We start from the raw sequence: 16667 nt of genomic DNA on the forward strand, positions 1-16667 counted from the left end.
CCTTTGAATCTCTATGAATGGCAATCTTTGGGACATAAACCGGCATATTGTTCGGTATGGCAAAGTCAGAAAACGGTTTCAATGAGAATTCCTTTTCATCTTTGGGTAAAGTACATATTCGATCTAATATTGGTAGTGAGGGATAAAGTCTTAAAGTCTCCATTATGACCATATCCAAGTATTCCATTCCATAGACATCTTCGTAGGTGAGTGTGTCCTTGCCAGTTAAGGTGATGTTTCTAAGCAAAGCCTGCCTTATTTCTTCCCTTAACCTCTCTTGAATTTCTGGATTCTTTGATAGCTCATACAAACAAAAAGACATAGTAGATGCAGAAGTCTCCAGGCCAGCAATAAAAAAAGTCGCTGCCTGTGCTACCAAAATGTCATTTGTCATCGGTAAATTATTGTTATTCTGGCTGTCACCTAAACACTGTTTTTTTAATTCTGCTAGAACATCTATCAAATCATTGCGAGTTGTTCCATTCTTAATTCTATTATCCATAACCGAATTGATGGTCTTTCGAAAAAATACTTCCGTGTCTTTTGCAAATAGTTTGCAGCGGAAAAGTGATGCCAAATGTGGTATAAAAAATGCAACTACAAACTGAAGGCCTCTCCATAGAGTAAAATCTAGTGTACTTCGACCGACTCGTAGAAAGGCATCCTTTGGATTTTTAAGACTACTGGTTTTAATACCAAAAGCCACTGTTGCAATCACATCTGTTGTAAAGAGAAAACAGATTTCCCTAACCTCTCGAACGAAGCTGTTACTATTTTTATCTATTTGAAAAGAGTTAATGTATGTGTCTAAATTATTGCCGATCTGAAAGTAAAAATAAAGTTAGAACCAATCAAAACTCTTAGTTCTTAAAAGTAGTTAACTTTACTTCTTGAATAAGTGGAAACATTTGTTTCATTTTTCCGCTCGTAAAAACTGGTGATAACTTCGTTCGCAATTCCTTCCATTCTGGATTATTGATCATGAACAGTGTAGCTGACCCAAGGGTATCACCTTTGGTATCACTTTGAGCATAACGATCTGAGAATTTGTCAAAATTCTTCACGCATATTGATTTTACCAATTCGGGATCACGTATCAGTAAGGCTGGTTTGTTGAAGATGTAAATTCCAAGAATTGGTTGATCTTTGGCATTCTTGTGATTGTACAAATCTTTGATGACATCAGCACAATTTTTCGACATCATCAACATGTCTTTGAAATTACCAAAAAAGTAATTTGGTTCAACATAGGCCACATTTTTATTTCGCCAATATGAGAAATGATGGTTTGCCCAAATGTAAATACCGAACAGAATGAACGTGACAAATAGCAGTAACTCGGTAATTAAATCCATATTTATTTTGTTTTTAAGTCAATGTATTAGAAAAAAACATTAAGATAAAGGAAAAACTTATTGTTTAGAACTATCACTTGTAAACTTCAAAAGATGATCTTTTCTGTGGAGAAATATATACAAATAAAATTAATTGATTGCTCGACTTCATTAGAAAGAAGAAATGTACAAAGGTATAAACCACTGATACAAAGATTATTAATTTAAAATTTAGATTAATATAACTTCATGGATGTGGAAAAATAAACCAATCGGGATTAAAAAACTTCATTTTACGAAACAAATAAACACAAATGAAATTTATTGACAGGCTCCTAAATTTTAAAAAGGCTGTGATGCGACCCACACTGATAACTTTCCATCTCGTCTGGCGACTTTTCTTAACTAAGTCTTAACAATTTGATTTCTATATCTTTCTTTGATAATTGAGTCGAAAACCGTTTCATATTAGTTTTTTGCAGGTTTTCGTGTTTTGTTAAAAAAGTTGTTAGTTGAATTTTTCTAAAAGATTTATTAAAAATTACTTACAATATTTTGATCATGGTTAAATAGTTTTATTTCAAAATCTATTTTTGCTAACGAGATTTTTAGTCGAAAAGCAATATTTACCAATTATAGTAGCATTTCTTGAAAATTTGAAAGCATTTTGAAGACAATCAAGTAGATTCTAAAGTTCACTTTCAATCGAAATAAAATTGATCTCGATTCAAATTGTAAATTGGAGTTCTGAAATTCACTGTTATCGGTACCGATTGCGTAATTTTCGAACTCAAAATGAAGTAATTTTTAAGTAATTAAGTAGGTGTGATTTGAATTCGGCAAATCTTAAAAAAGAAAATAAACATTATGTTTCTTTATAGAATACACTTGATTCGTGAGAAGTTGCAACTTCTACTTTCTATTTGAATGAAGGGGCAAAGCATTTAATTTTTTAACAAACCGAATGGCTTTTTTATACTACAAACAATGTTTTTTTCAAAAACTTTAAAGACACATTCAAAAATTATAAATTGATAACACAGTTTTTTCCAATCGATAATTGGAAACTTCGTTGGCAAATAAAAAAAACACTTATATTTTATATTTATTTTATAACACTGAAAAAAATATAATTATACAAATCATGACAATTAACAAAACTTTGATTTGACTGATTTGCTATATGTCAGCTGCTTTAATTTCACTTGAAGTAAATTCGAAAATTTTTGGAAGCTATAAAATCGATCGAATGTAAGAACGCTTAAAATAATTTCACTCGATTTTCAATTTAAATTTTGATTTCCTTTCACGCCATCAGGGTTGGAAGTTATTAGTGTGATTCGCATTTCAGGCTATTTTAGAGATTTTTGAATACACAATAAAAAAAGAGGCTGAGATGCGACCCACACCGATAACTTTCCATCCTGTCTGTGTATTTGTCTTGCTAAAAAGTTTGTAGCTTTTTGTGTTGTGTTAAAAAAGTCGTCAGTTGAATTATTCTTAAAAATTAAAAAAATTACCAACATATATACATAGAAATAGTTTAGTTTGAAAATCAATTTTAGTTAAATAGATTTTTAGTCGAAAACTTTTGTTTACCAATTTTAGTAGTATTTCTTAAATCTTTAAAAATTGAATGACTGAAATTAATTTGAGAAATATCAAGAAACGAACATCAATTTTTTAACAAATTTGCGTACTATTTTTTGTAGATTTTACTTTCTTATGAAGAACGGACTGTTGAATTTGTATAAGCAAAAAACTACTGAATATCGAAAACAATATTTTCTGTGATATAAAAAAAGTTTGAAGACCATATTTTTAAGTTTTAAAAGCTTTTTGAGTTGAAAGTAAATTTTTACTAAGTTTTAGTATTGTGTTTTATGTAGCTTTTTATTTTTTGTTAAAAATACATTTTTATTAAAGTTTTACTGAGTTTTGTCAAAAATATTGTTTGAAAGTAGTTAAAAGACAATATATCAAAGTCTAGAAAAGATCTTTCAGTCGAAATTCAATTTTTACCAACTTTTATTAATTTCTTTGTTTAGGTTTTTATTTTTTGTTAAAAAACTGTCAATTCCATTTTTTACAAAATTTTTGGGAATGTTGAAAACAATATTTATTATAAGATAAAATTAATTGGAATCCATAATCTAAAATTATTAAAAAGATATTTAAGTCGAAATACAATTTTTACTAACTTTGAGTAAGGTTTTTTTAGGTTTGTATTTCTTATAAAAAAAAACTTTAAATTCGATTTTTCTCATAATTTTTTTCAGATGTTAAAAACTTTATTTATCGTAGCACAAAATTGTTTTGGATTCGTATCTGTGTAACAAAATTTATTTGAAACTGATATCTCTACTGGTTCTTGAGCTATGGATAACAAAAAAAAACGTCGGAAACGTACCGACGCGACGAACCGAGTACAGACGTACGAACGTACGTGCACATGCACGCACAGACATCTTTCTAAACATCTTTAATTCCGACTCTAGGGACCTTGAAACGTCAAGAAATATCAACATTTTCAATTTGACGAATCGGACCCATTACAATAACTTCCTATTTAAAGTTAATAAAGTTTAAGATGTTTTTTGTGGAGTATTCAATATATTTGTATAGGAAAACACTGTCTTTAAATATAACAAAACATTAACAAAAATATTTCTATGGCACGAAGTAACTTGGAAGTCAGTATTTTCTTTTATTTTTAAGATATTTAAATCAAAATTTAATTTTGAGTTCTTTTGAGTGTTCTTGGTTCAGGGTTTTATTTTCTCTTAATTGGTAATAACTTTACAAAATTTTAATTACAAAACTTTATATAAGGTAAAGAAAGTTTTAAGTCAGAGCCTTTTTTTTGTCTTAAGATACTTGTGTCGAAAATCAATGTTTACCAAATCTTAGGAGTATTTTTCTAATATTTATTTTTTATTAAAAAAACTGTCAATTGGATTTTTTTTTTAAATATTATTTTATATTAATAACAGCAAATTTATTTTTCCCAATATATTTCAGCCCAGGTTTTTATTTTTGTTAAGTAAACTGTCGATTCTTTAAATTAGTTAAAAGTTAGTATAAATGTCTTTAATATCGTAGAACTAAATCAATTTTTAGGTTTTCAATTCGATTTTTCTAAATGATTTGAAAAAAAGTTAAAGTGTTATTGAAATTTTTTAGCTCACGAATAGTGTTGTTATTAATATTTTCTTTAAGTTTTGGAAAAATCGATAAACGGGCACAGATGGAAAGTTATCAGTGTGGGTTGCATTCCAGGGTATTTTATATATTTTTGAATGCAACACACAATTTTATAATAACACTCCCGAAAGTCTTATAACATATATGTATACAAATAATGACATTATTTACACTGTATTCAAGTTACCCAATTAAACTAACACTTTAAAGATGAGCAGAATTTTAAAGAGATTACATTGCATAAGTTTGTAACACAAATCCGTTTGTTTTACGTCTATTTTTTTATAATAAAAAAAATCTTTTTTACACAATAAAAAATATATCTTTTTTGAACATCAGTTTTTGAATATCCACTTGCTTATTTAATACTTTCGTTATTATTTTCTTATATTGTATATATTCTTAAAATTTTTGCGGAAATGCACTTCTTTACCACAACAACGAAGAAACTTATCTCGAAAAGCGGTCTCATTCTATGATAACTAAATCAAAACTGATTCAAATGATCTATTTTCTTAAGCAAGTAAGCTAAGATATTATATTCTTAAGAACGGATTTATTTTAATTTGTCTTATAACTTTTATTAAAAGTTCAATTAAAATTATAATAATTATGATTAAAAAAAAGTTATTTACAAATTGCGTTCGAAATTAATCACTGATAATCATTTGATTAACTGGATTTTAAACTTATACTTCGATGAATGTCACCAGTTCTACTAAAGAAAAATACTACGCAATAATTTTTTTATTAATATTCAAAAACTAAAAAAAATATTTGCATTTTAAACACCTCTGATTTCTTGAAGTTCGAGATGCATTTCGTTACTAATTTTTTTACAACACAGTCGACATATAATAATGTGTGTGCCTAGGTTAATTTTGCATAAGAGGAAATTCTAATTATTTACTAAGAACATTGCCTATTAATTATTTTTAATTTAACACATCCGTTTTTTTATGGATCAGCTTATTCAGCTTCACTTAAGGAATTGAATTAAGAAAACAGAGGCTAGGATGCGACCCACACTGATCACATCCCTTCCCGTCTGTCGATTTGTCTTGCTTAAAATTTTGTAAGTTTTCGTGTTGGGTTAAAAAAGTTGTTAGTTGAATTATTCTTACAAATTTTTAAATTACCAACCATATTTTTCATATAAATAAATAGTTTAGTTTGAAAATCTAGTTTTGTTAAATAGATTTTCTAGTTGAATTTCTTAAAATTTTACAAATTGGATGAATTTTTACCAAATTTGCGTACTTGTAGATTTTATTTTTTTATGAAAAAAACGGACTGTTGTATTTTTATAAGAAACTACTGAATATCGAAAACAATGTTTTCTGTGAAATAAAAAGAATTTGAAGACAATATTTTTAGTTTTTAAAAGCTTTTTGAGTCGTTAGTAAATTTTTGCCAAGTATTAGTATTATTTTTTGTTAGGTTTTTGTTTTCTGTAAAAATAGATTTTCTTCTAAATTTAACTGAGTGTTGACAAAAATATTTTTGAAAGATATAAGCAGTTTAAAGCCAATATATCAAATTTTTGATAAGTTATTTGAGCCATAAATCAATTTTTACCAACTTTTATTACACAATATTTCCAATTTCTTGCGTAGTTGAAGTTGTAAACCATAAAATTACTTTTTAAAAAACTCAAGTTCCTTAAAAATCTTTCTTACATCTTTTGATATTAATATCTTGCAACAAAGCTGCTACTATATGCTGATGACATCGTCATAATAGCAGAGAGCCCCAACATGATGCAGTTGATGATCAACAAACTACAGCAATATTGGTACTTATTGAATCTTCAACTCAATACGAGCAAATCGAAAATAATGATTTTTCGAAACGGACGAGGACGATTTGCTGGAAACGAAAAATGGACTTGGAACAATGAAGATCTCGAAATAGTCAAGGAGTATAAATATCTTGGTGTACTCATGACACCAGAACTGTCTTTCAAAAAACACTTGCAAGAAAAACTAAAAGAATGAAAACGAGCGATTAATAGTACCTGGAATAGAGTGTTGAGCAAGAGGAATATCCCTCCGAGCTCGAAATATAAGTTTTTTGATGCAGTTATGAGATGCAATGTGCTATGCGGCACAAGTCTGGGGGATATAACAATATGAAGAGATGGAACAACTTCTAAGATATTTTCTCAAAAAAATCTTCAGATTACCATACAACACTCCAAACTACTGGTACATCTGAAAACAGGTTTACCACCACTTTATATACACACTCTCGAATTTCATTTTAGCCATATCAAGAAAGACATGGCACTATCGAGCAACCGTCTCCCTCATAAAGTACTGAAGTATCTCCAAAGGAGAAATCTGCAATTTTTGAATAAATAGATACAATATCTAATATCGAAAATAGAAGATTCTACACGAAATGAATTTAAGAACCAAAGCGAACAAAACCAGTCAAGAACAACATACAGATTTAACCTAGATATGATATCTACCATTTTTAAAACCAGGGGAGAACTAATATACTTTAATTACCTGCCATACATCAATGAAACGGATGTGGAGGGCACTATGTGCAACTTAAGAGAAAGGGAAGATGTACAACACTTTGTGGGTTCCTGTCCCATACTTAAAAACTGCACTAAAATACCGGCAATAAATTATGAATAAAGCATTCTAAATAAACACATCTATATATTTTATTAATAGTAAAACTAGATGGTCAAACACATTACTAAAATTTTACTTACATATTTATTTAAAGAACACACTCATTTTCGGCTGACGGCAAAAGCCAATCCTCTATTATGAATTTCTTACCAAACACTGAAATTATGGTTGTGGTTCTTGAGATATGGACGATGAAAAATGGTATTCCGAAGGTACGTAAATACAGACATCTCTCTAAAAATCTTTTATTTAGATTCTATGAACCTTGAAACGACGAAAAATGTTGATATTTCAAATTTGACAAAATCAGACCCATTAATAACAAGTTAAAGAATTGTCTCCTTTGCGACGTGTATTTTTTTACTGCGTTTCTAAATATGGGAGGCTCTGGGATGTCTGATGTTCTTATGACCTTAAATCTCTTTAAATCTTTACCCTACGCTTCGTAGATATATTGTAGCTATTGGGTTAATTATGTAGATCTTGTATCGTGTCAAATTCTTCGTCAGTTAGCCTTCTTTTCTCATTTTGTCCTCGCCGCCATGTGGATTGAATATGAACTATTATCATCATATCTGATTGAATTTGTCAGGCTAGCTCCTCGGCACCTAGGTTCCTTACAAGATAATTGTTTAAGGGACAGATTATGAGCCTGTCAACAACCTTTCGAGATTTATTTCTGGTAACCGGAAGACACGAAGAGGCTATACCGAAACTTTCAGCAGAAAGTTAGAGTACGCGAATGTCTTTGTATGGTAAATGGTCTTCATCTATTAATCTGATGGCAGACGTAATTTATACTTAATCAAGTAAGCGACCAATAATCATAATAACAATCGTTAATTCTTATCAATTATTTTATTGATAAAATTACAAGTGGTAGAACAAATTAGTTATTCCTATTTTTATCCCGTTTTTAAGCTTTATCTTTAAAATAATGACAAGGGTCCAATATAGATAAATATTTTCTTTAGCCATATTATGTTTTTTTTTAACTTCCCATAGGAAGTAATTGTAATGGGTGCGATTTGTCAAATTAAAAATTTTGACATTTCTCGACGTTTCGAGGTCCCTAGAATCCAAATAAAAGATTTTTAGAAAGATGTCTGTGGCGTGCTTTAGTACGCACGTTCGCTACGTTTTTTTTCGTCGTCTATATCTCAAGAACCAGAAGAGACATCGACTTCAAGTAAATTTTGTTATACAGATAATAAGGCAGAAAGATGCAGAAAGGGTTCTCAAAAAAATGGCTTGTGTGGTCATTTTACCAAAGCAGTTTAAAAAAATTTTACGAATGCAAAATGATTTTATCTCCAAAACAATTTTTCGCAACGAAAAAAAGTGTTTTTTTAAAATCTGGTAAAATTTTGAGAAAAATCGAATTGACAGTTTTTTTATAAAAAAATAAAAACTTAAAAAAAACATTACACAAAGTTGGTAACAATTGAATTTCGACTCAAATATTTTTTCAAAAATTTGAGATTATGGCTTCTAGCTAATTTTAACCTATAAGAAATATTGTTTTCAACATTCAATAAAATTTTGAGAAAAATCCAATCGACAGTTTTTTTGTCCAAAAAATTAAAACCTAAACAATACTAAGACTTTGTAAAAATTTACTTTCGACTCAAATAGCTTTTTAAAAATTAAAAATATTGTCTTCAAACTTATTTTCTTTCACAGAAAATATTGTTTTCGATAATCAGTAGTTCAGTATAAAAATCCAACAGTCCATTTTTTTATAAAAAAAAATAGAAACTAGAAGAAATAGTACGCAAAGTTGGTAAAAACTGATGTTCGGTTCTTGATATCTTTCAAATTAATTTCATTCATCCAATTTGTAAAAATTTAAGAAATGCTACTGAAATTGGTAAACAGATTGTAAAACTAAATTATTTCTTTATATGAAATTCATTGTTGGTAATTAAAAATTGTTCAAGAATAATTCAACTGATATCTTTTTCAACCCATCACGAAAACCTACAAATTTTTAAGCAAGACAAATCGACAGACGGGATGGGAAGTTATCAATGTGGGTCGCATCCCAGCCTCTTTTTTTTGAATTTTGATAAGAAATTTCTCATCCATATGGTGATTTGTTTTTTAAAATTTGTTTTTTATTTTAACACAAATTAATCTGCTGTCAAAATCGTACATTAAAAAAATAAAACTATAGCTCGTGTCATGGGGTTAATTACTGCGTTAATTCATAATATATTTATAATAGCTGAGGACTGAGTATATGAATATATGTTCAATAAGAGATAGTCCATAACCTAACTACAGTAAGTGTCTACTTTATTAGAACAAATAGTACACTGAGCAGATAAAACACATTAAAATAAAAAAGGGACTTTGCATTAATACACACTTTTTCTAAAAAAAAATAATCATTTCGAAAGCCTATTAACAGAGAGAAATTTTAATAGAAGGCCCACATCCCGGTTTTTTTTTCAACGTAGTCCAATAAAAAGGGGACTAGAAACTCCTTTGGCCAGATTTCTTTATAATTTTTGTTCTTGCTAAAGAAATTCTACTCCAGAATTTTAAATATATTAAAAATTTTATTTTATAAAAATACAATTTAGGGCTATATTACTTAAACTAATAATATCATACTGAATTTCATCTACATATGTACATTGTCCTCTTTGGAAACCATAAGTTTGAACTAAATTAATGGATCCCTTACAAATTCACAAAATATTCCCCCTTTCGTTTGTATAAACAATGCTTTTGGTTCGAAATAAATTTGTTTGGTGGTTTTATTACAAGTCCGAAGAATATGATTTCTAAGAAAACTTATCAACCCAATTTTCGTTTTTAATAGTCCCATGCGATATCCAATACAACTTCGAGGTCCCAATCCAAAAGCTAAATAAGTTCCTGTTTGTATGTTTGATTTATTTTTAGCTGAAAATCGCTCAGGATCAAATTTATCAGGATTTGGAAAGTACTATCAAAATTTAAAAAAAAAATTACAACTTTTGGGTTCTAAGAAAATAAGTCTTGAAAATACCTTTGAATCTCTTTGAATAGCAATCTTTGGAACATAAAGCGGCATATTGTTCGGTATGGCAAAGTCAGAAAACGGTTTCAATGAAAATTCCTTTTCATCTTTTGGCAATGTACATATTCGATCTAAAATTGGTAGCGACGGATAAAGTCTTAAAGTCTCCATAATGACCATATCCAAGTATTCCATTCCATAGACATCTTCGTAGGTGAGTGTGTCTTTGCCAGTTAAGGTGATGTTTCTAAGCAAAGCCAGCCTTATTTCTTCCCTTAACCTCTCTTGAATTTCTGGATTCTTTGAAAGCTCGTACAAACAAAAAGACATAGTAGATGCAGAAGTCTCCAGACCAGCAATAAAAAAAGTCGCTGCCTGTGCTACCAAAGTGTCATTTGTCATCGATAAATTATCATTCTTGTGATTGTCACTTAAACGCTCCTTTTTAAATTCTGCCAGAACATCTATCAAATCATTGCGAGTTGTTCCATTTTGGATTCTATCATCCATAACCGAATTGATAGTTGTCCGAAAAAATATTTCCGCATCTTTGGTAAATAGCCTGCAGCGGAAAAGTGATGCCAAATGTGGTATAAAAAACGCAACAACAAATTCAAGACCTCTCCAAAGAGTAAAATCAAGCATACTTCGACCGACTATCCGAAAGGCATCCTTTGGATTTTTTAGACTACTGGTTTTAATACCAAATGCCACTGTTGCAATCACATCTGTTGCAAAAAGGGAACACATTTCTTTAACCTCTCGGACGAAGCTGTTACTATTTTTATCCATTGGAAAAGAATTAATGTATGCGTCTAAATCGTTACCGATCTGAAAATAAAAACTATTAAAAACTCTTGGTTCCCAAAATCAGTTTCTTCTTACTTCTTCAACAAGTGGAAACATTTGTTTCATTTTTCCGCTCGTAAAAACTGGTGATAACTTCGTTCGCAATTCCTTCCATTCCGGATTATTGATCATGAACAGTGTAGCTGATCCGAGGGTATCACCTTTGATATCACTTTGAGCGTAACGATTTGAGAACTTGTCAAAATTCTTCACGCATATTGATTTTACCAATTCGGGATCACGTATCAGTAAGGCTGGTTTGTTGAAGATGTAAATTCCAAGAATTGGTTGATCTTTGGCATTCTTGTGATTGTACAAATTTATGAGGATATCAGCGCAATTTTTTGACATCATCAACATCTCTTTGAAATTACCAAAAAAGAAATTTGGCTCAACATTAGGAACATTTTTTCTGCGCCAATATGAGAAATGATACTTTGCCCAAACGTAAATTCCAATCAGGATGAAAGAGGTGAAAAGCAGCAACTCGGTGATGAAAGCCATTTTTCGTATTTAATTCACTAAATCTGAGAAAAAGAATCAAATGTTAAAATAGTGTAATAATTTTAATACAACTCAGGGGAGAAATTCAATTAATTTGGTATGAAATGTGATTCTTTTGATAAAAAGTTCTTCTCGGTAATGTCTTTGTTGTTTTTTTAAGGAAAATATAGTCGCGTTTCCATAATTTCCACGTGGACGTTATTGGAAGGGATGACTTATGTTCTTAGTACTGTCACTTCAACAATTCTTTGGATTATTTTGTTTACTTTTCAATATCAATTGATCTGTTTCGCTGCTAACTTAAATTTTTTTTTAAATCACAAATGGCGGCAAATTTAAATCTTGCCTTTGTTTTGAGACACTACACAATTTATCACATTTAACGTAATAAGCGATCACGTTCCTGAAATATCTTGTGATATCCCTACACAAAATTTAAACTTTTTCTTGTGAGTTTTTCTAACTTCAAACACTTATCATAAGGTTCAATATTTATTTCTAAAAAAATGTCCTTTAATATGATTTTATTTAAAAAGTTTAAGAAACTAAATCAGCAAAGATTGTAGAAAATTTTCAAATTATGTACAAAATATTTCCAGTAAATTTAATAATTTTGTATTCAACTTTTAATTACATATTTTTTTGTATTTTCAATCACTTATATATTATTATTATTTTTCACAAGACTAACACTTTAAAAGGATCAATTGGAACTAAGGCAAGTTTCTGTAACCAACCAAACTTTTATTATAAAATTCCAAAACCCTACGAAATAAAGATTTTATTGGAATTAAATCAATGGCATCACTTTTAATTTATGCATAATTTCAAATTTAATTTAAAAGTATTTATAAGGTACAAGTCATTTGTAAGAATATCAAAATGCATCTGCAACTTAATCAGCTTCTTTCTTTTTGCAGGTTAAATGTATAGGAACACCAGTGATGGGAGGGAGAGAAAGTTAATTAAATTTGAAAATAAAATTTTTAATGATTTTATTGATCTTTGGACCTTTTTTTTGTGTAATATTAATTAAAATCGATTTTTGATGAAATGTTTTATTAAATGATCAAGTTTTTTGGGTTCACAATATATCGTCCCTAACCTACCTAAATGACACTTTTGAATTAATTTGCGGTGTACATATTCGTATTAACTCTCAATTATTACGACTCCAAGATAATCGTTCTGATTTTGTAACACTTAAAAATAATGGAGTTATACACATTGCACTAAAATTAAAGGTAGCAAATCAATCAAACGAAAAATAATAAGTTTTTATCATAATAGTTTGGAAAATGTTTGCAATTAAGTAAATAATCGGCTTTTTCGTAGAAATTAACACCATAGACATTTTAAGAATCTTAAAGAGATCATTTTACTTCAGCCTGCAACATAACGCAATTTTTAAGTACAATATAATTAAAAACTAAACTTCAGATTATTTGTCAACACTATTTAAAAAATGTAATGACACTTTTCTAGAAAATAAACTTATTTTTTCCTTGTTTTCGAATATTTTCTAATTTAATGATTACAACGATTTCAAGAAATTTGGTTACCTTCTAAGAATTATAACAAAAGAAAAATCACGGTTTCATTCTATGATAGCTAAATCACGACTGGTCCAAACGATCTAATTTTCTTAAAGAAGTTTCTTTTTTGATTAGGATTTTTCTTATAATTATTAATACAATTTCAATCAAAATGATAATAAAAACGTAAGAAACAACAGTCAAGGGAACAATTAAAAATACCCCAAGTAGTGAGACAGTTTTATATTTTCGGTTTTTGTCTCTATTGCTCTAAACGTATGTATAGGTATTACTCATAACAGGCCTAAGGTTTATATTTTGAAAAATGTGTAGGGCCCGATATTGAAATGTCATCTTTTAGACAGATGGTGTTATTTTTTGTTTCATATTTTGATAAGAAATTTGGAAATGTTTTTTCTTCATCCATGATATTTTTTTCTTGTAATTTAAAATAAAATAATCTATTGTCAAAAAATGTACATTAACAAAAAATATTACGGCTTATGTCTGGCTTTAATTACTAGTTTATAGGCGTAAGATTTACATGTTCAATGAGAGATAATCCATAACCTTTCCGCAATAATTTTCCACTTCATAATTTTTATTGATGAACATTTACGAAAGTATTATAATATTTTTTTAAATTAAAAAAACAAATGGTACACTGAGCCAAAAAACTTTCAAAAACAAAAAAAGTGACATTACATTGGTAGAAATTTGTAACTCCAAGTCATAACTCTTGAAAATTTAGGACTGGTAGAGGTATATTTTGTTGAAACAAAAAATGAACTTTCAAAAATGTGTATTCATACTGAACTTTTTTGAGGAAACTAATTTTGACATTTGTTTATTAAATTGCGCAGTTTCAGACGTTATAAGGGACTCAGGTTGGGTTAGGTTGGAGTGGCTGTCCAGACTTCAGTGACTCACCTAGACCTCAAGGGTCCATTGTGATACTACTAATGAGGTTACTCATGGGAGAGTAATGAACTTAAACAAACCACATCGTACTTTTAATAAAGCTTCACTGGTATTATTGAAGAAGGGATTACCGAGGAAGTTATTCCTTCTAATGGAGAGAGCTGGACATGTTTATAGAAGGTGTTGGACTGTTTTCTCTTCCTTCTCGTCCATGCAGCTTCTACAAAAGTCATTTGTGTAGACCCTTGCCTCAGAGCATGTCTTCCTAAAAGGCAGTGTCCTGTTATTACTCCAATTGTAGAGCTTATACTTTGTCTGCTCAGGGATATCAAGCCTTTTGACCGTTTTAAGCCTATGCTTGGCCATATTTGCTTGGTTACTAGGCAGGTGTTACTCTGTGACCATTTAGCATTTGTTGATTCTAGATTATATTGCTTGAGAAGATATTTGCATGTAGCAAGTGGTGTTCCTATGTTATGTTTTTGTCTAACATTAGGCAGAAGTGTTCCGTTTTTGGCGAGCTCATCGGCTTTGCAATTTCCCGGAATGTCTCTGTGGCCCAGCACCCAAATGAGGTAAATATTAAACTGTTCCGTCATCTCATTCAGAGATGATCGACAATCGTGGACTGTTTGAGAGTTTCTGTAGCCAGACCCGAGAGAATTAAGAGCGGCTTGGCTGTCTGAGAAGATTCGTATATCCTTACAAGATATAACGTTTTCTTTGAGCCAGGATAGTGCATCTTTAATCGCCATTAATTCTGCCTGGAATACACTACATTAATTGGGAAGTCTATAAGATAGACTGAGATTCAGTTGTTTCGAATAGATACCACTTCCAACTCCGTGATCGGTCTTTGAACCGTCTGTATAGAAGTGTATCGCATCGTCTTCCAGGGGTCTCTCTTCTTCCCAGGAGGATCTTGAAGGGATGGACACATGGAAGCTTTTACCGAATACCATTTTTGGGGTGGTACAGTCTCAGCGATCTGGGATAGATCTGAAACTGTCTAGAATAGTAGTATGTCCAGTATTGTTACTGTTCCATGGAGAGGTGGCTCTAAGCCTCACACATGAGTTGGCTGCCACCATTTTGGAGAAGATGTCAAGAGGACTTGAAAATAAGGCAAATTTCTAGCCAGATTCTAAAAAAATTGCCTTCCAATTAAGGCAACTTTATTTAAAAGTTGACTGGAAAATAAGTCAAGAAAAATATCCATAACTATGAAGTTAAGTCAACTTATGCCAAAATGACAATTGATCATGTTTTTTTTTTCATTCAACGGAAAGATGAACTTTATTACTACATGATTAACTTATTTTGTGCACGGCTTCATTTAATGCTTTCTGTAAAAAAGGTCCTTGTAAATTTGGAAAAGAAATAATTAAAATTTCTTTATAATACAAAGTACAAATCGTGATGGACTTGTAGCTTGGCGAGGAGAGTGAGCTTAAAGCAGAGGTTTGTGAAGTAAATTTCTGAATTTGAAATTCATTGTACTTGAAAAACTAAGTAGCTGCCTTGGTGAAAATGTACGTTCAAAGAATGGAGTTGACAGCAAATGAAGTCCCTTATGTTGTCTAAACCTGTCCATTAATTTGTTTGATACTTAAATTTTATAAACACCAAACTCTTCTTTAGTTTAATTTTTATCAATTCAATTGAATTATTTCCAGGGAGGCTTACAAAAAATGGTCAAACCTACTTCTTTGTAATTCATATTTTTTCTTCCAACTTTCGAAAAACTTTTTTTAAATGAAAAAAAAAGAAAACGTTTACAATTTCTTTTTCTCTGAGTGTATAAATTCTAATTATTTTTATAAAATTTATAATAGTGACCTCTTACAAGTCATTTTGAAAATCTGGAAAAAATTAGTACTAAATATATTTTAAGCTTTAAAAATCTAATTCCAGATAAGACGCTTGAGTTCAGAAGAAAACAATAAAAACATGGACATTTATACATATATTTAAACATAAAAGCATCATAATAAAATAATGTTTACATAATATTGTGAAATCATAATTTTGCAACAAAAAAAATTAATCTAGCACTTTGGTAGTTATAGCACATTCGCGACTGTGGAGAACTGGCATAATAGACTCTATGTTTCACGTTCTCTCTGAGAAAAATTTTAAGGATGTTACATCGCAAACTCTTTTGTGGCCAAATGTGATCAGTTCTTTAAGAAATACCATGGTGAAGACACTTTACTTTAAAAATTGGGATTGCTTCTATTTTTTGGGAGGCACGCAAAATCGCGCCATATCGACCGTTCGCCGACCAGGTGAAAAACAAACATCGTCCACATCGAAATTATTTAAATTCAATCCATAAAAAATCAACAAAAATAGCCTCGGACTCTAATCTATCCACCAACCTCATTTTCGACTAAAAAGGGTCCAATCACACCAACATCGACAGCCCAAAAATCGCATCAAACAGTGACACGTTCAGTATGGAGAGTCTCCTCTATAATGGTTCTTGAAAGGCTTTAAGTTTAGCAAACTGTAAATGCAAAGTTTTCATAATTTTTGTATTTAATTATAACAATTTTAATCCATTTCTGAATAGTGTAAAGTGTTATTCTACTAATGGCGATGATAGTGGAAGATGTCTAAATGGCGCGATATTTAAATCAATACAAATTAAAAGTTA

At 30.0% G+C, this 16667-nt stretch overlaps 2 protein-coding genes across 2 annotated transcripts in view; both read right to left on the bottom strand.

The window, feature by feature from the left end:
• LOC129943527 (probable cytochrome P450 6g2) overlaps nt 1–5029 on the bottom strand; it is a 144594-nt gene extending 139565 nt beyond the window's left edge. Inside the window, exons 1-3 of the mRNA XM_056053038.1 lie at nt 4726–5029; nt 888–1458; nt 2–823 (exon numbers count right to left, since the gene is read on the bottom strand). Coding sequence (XP_055909013.1) covers nt 2–823; nt 888–1355 — 1290 coding nt within the window. The 5' untranslated portion in view covers nt 1356–1458; nt 4726–5029. The remainder of the gene's footprint in view (nt 1; nt 824–887; nt 1459–4725) is intronic.
• A 4745-nt stretch (nt 5030–9774) lies between these two features.
• LOC129939712 (cytochrome P450 6g1-like) lies at nt 9775–11564 on the bottom strand. The gene is made up of 3 exons (XM_056047827.1): nt 11085–11564; nt 10209–11030; nt 9775–10145 (listed from the first exon to the last, which is right to left on the bottom strand). The coding sequence occupies exons 1-3, from the start codon at nt 11550–11552 to the stop codon at nt 9861–9863; spliced, it is 1575 nt and encodes a 524-aa protein (XP_055903802.1). The 5' UTR covers nt 11553–11564; the 3' UTR covers nt 9775–9860.
• Nucleotides 11565–16667: the final 5103 nt, after the last annotated feature.

This window comes from Eupeodes corollae, chromosome 1 (assembly GCF_945859685.1).
Source record: "Eupeodes corollae chromosome 1, idEupCoro1.1, whole genome shotgun sequence".
Classification (NCBI taxonomy): Eukaryota; Metazoa; Arthropoda; class Insecta; order Diptera; family Syrphidae; genus Eupeodes; species Eupeodes corollae.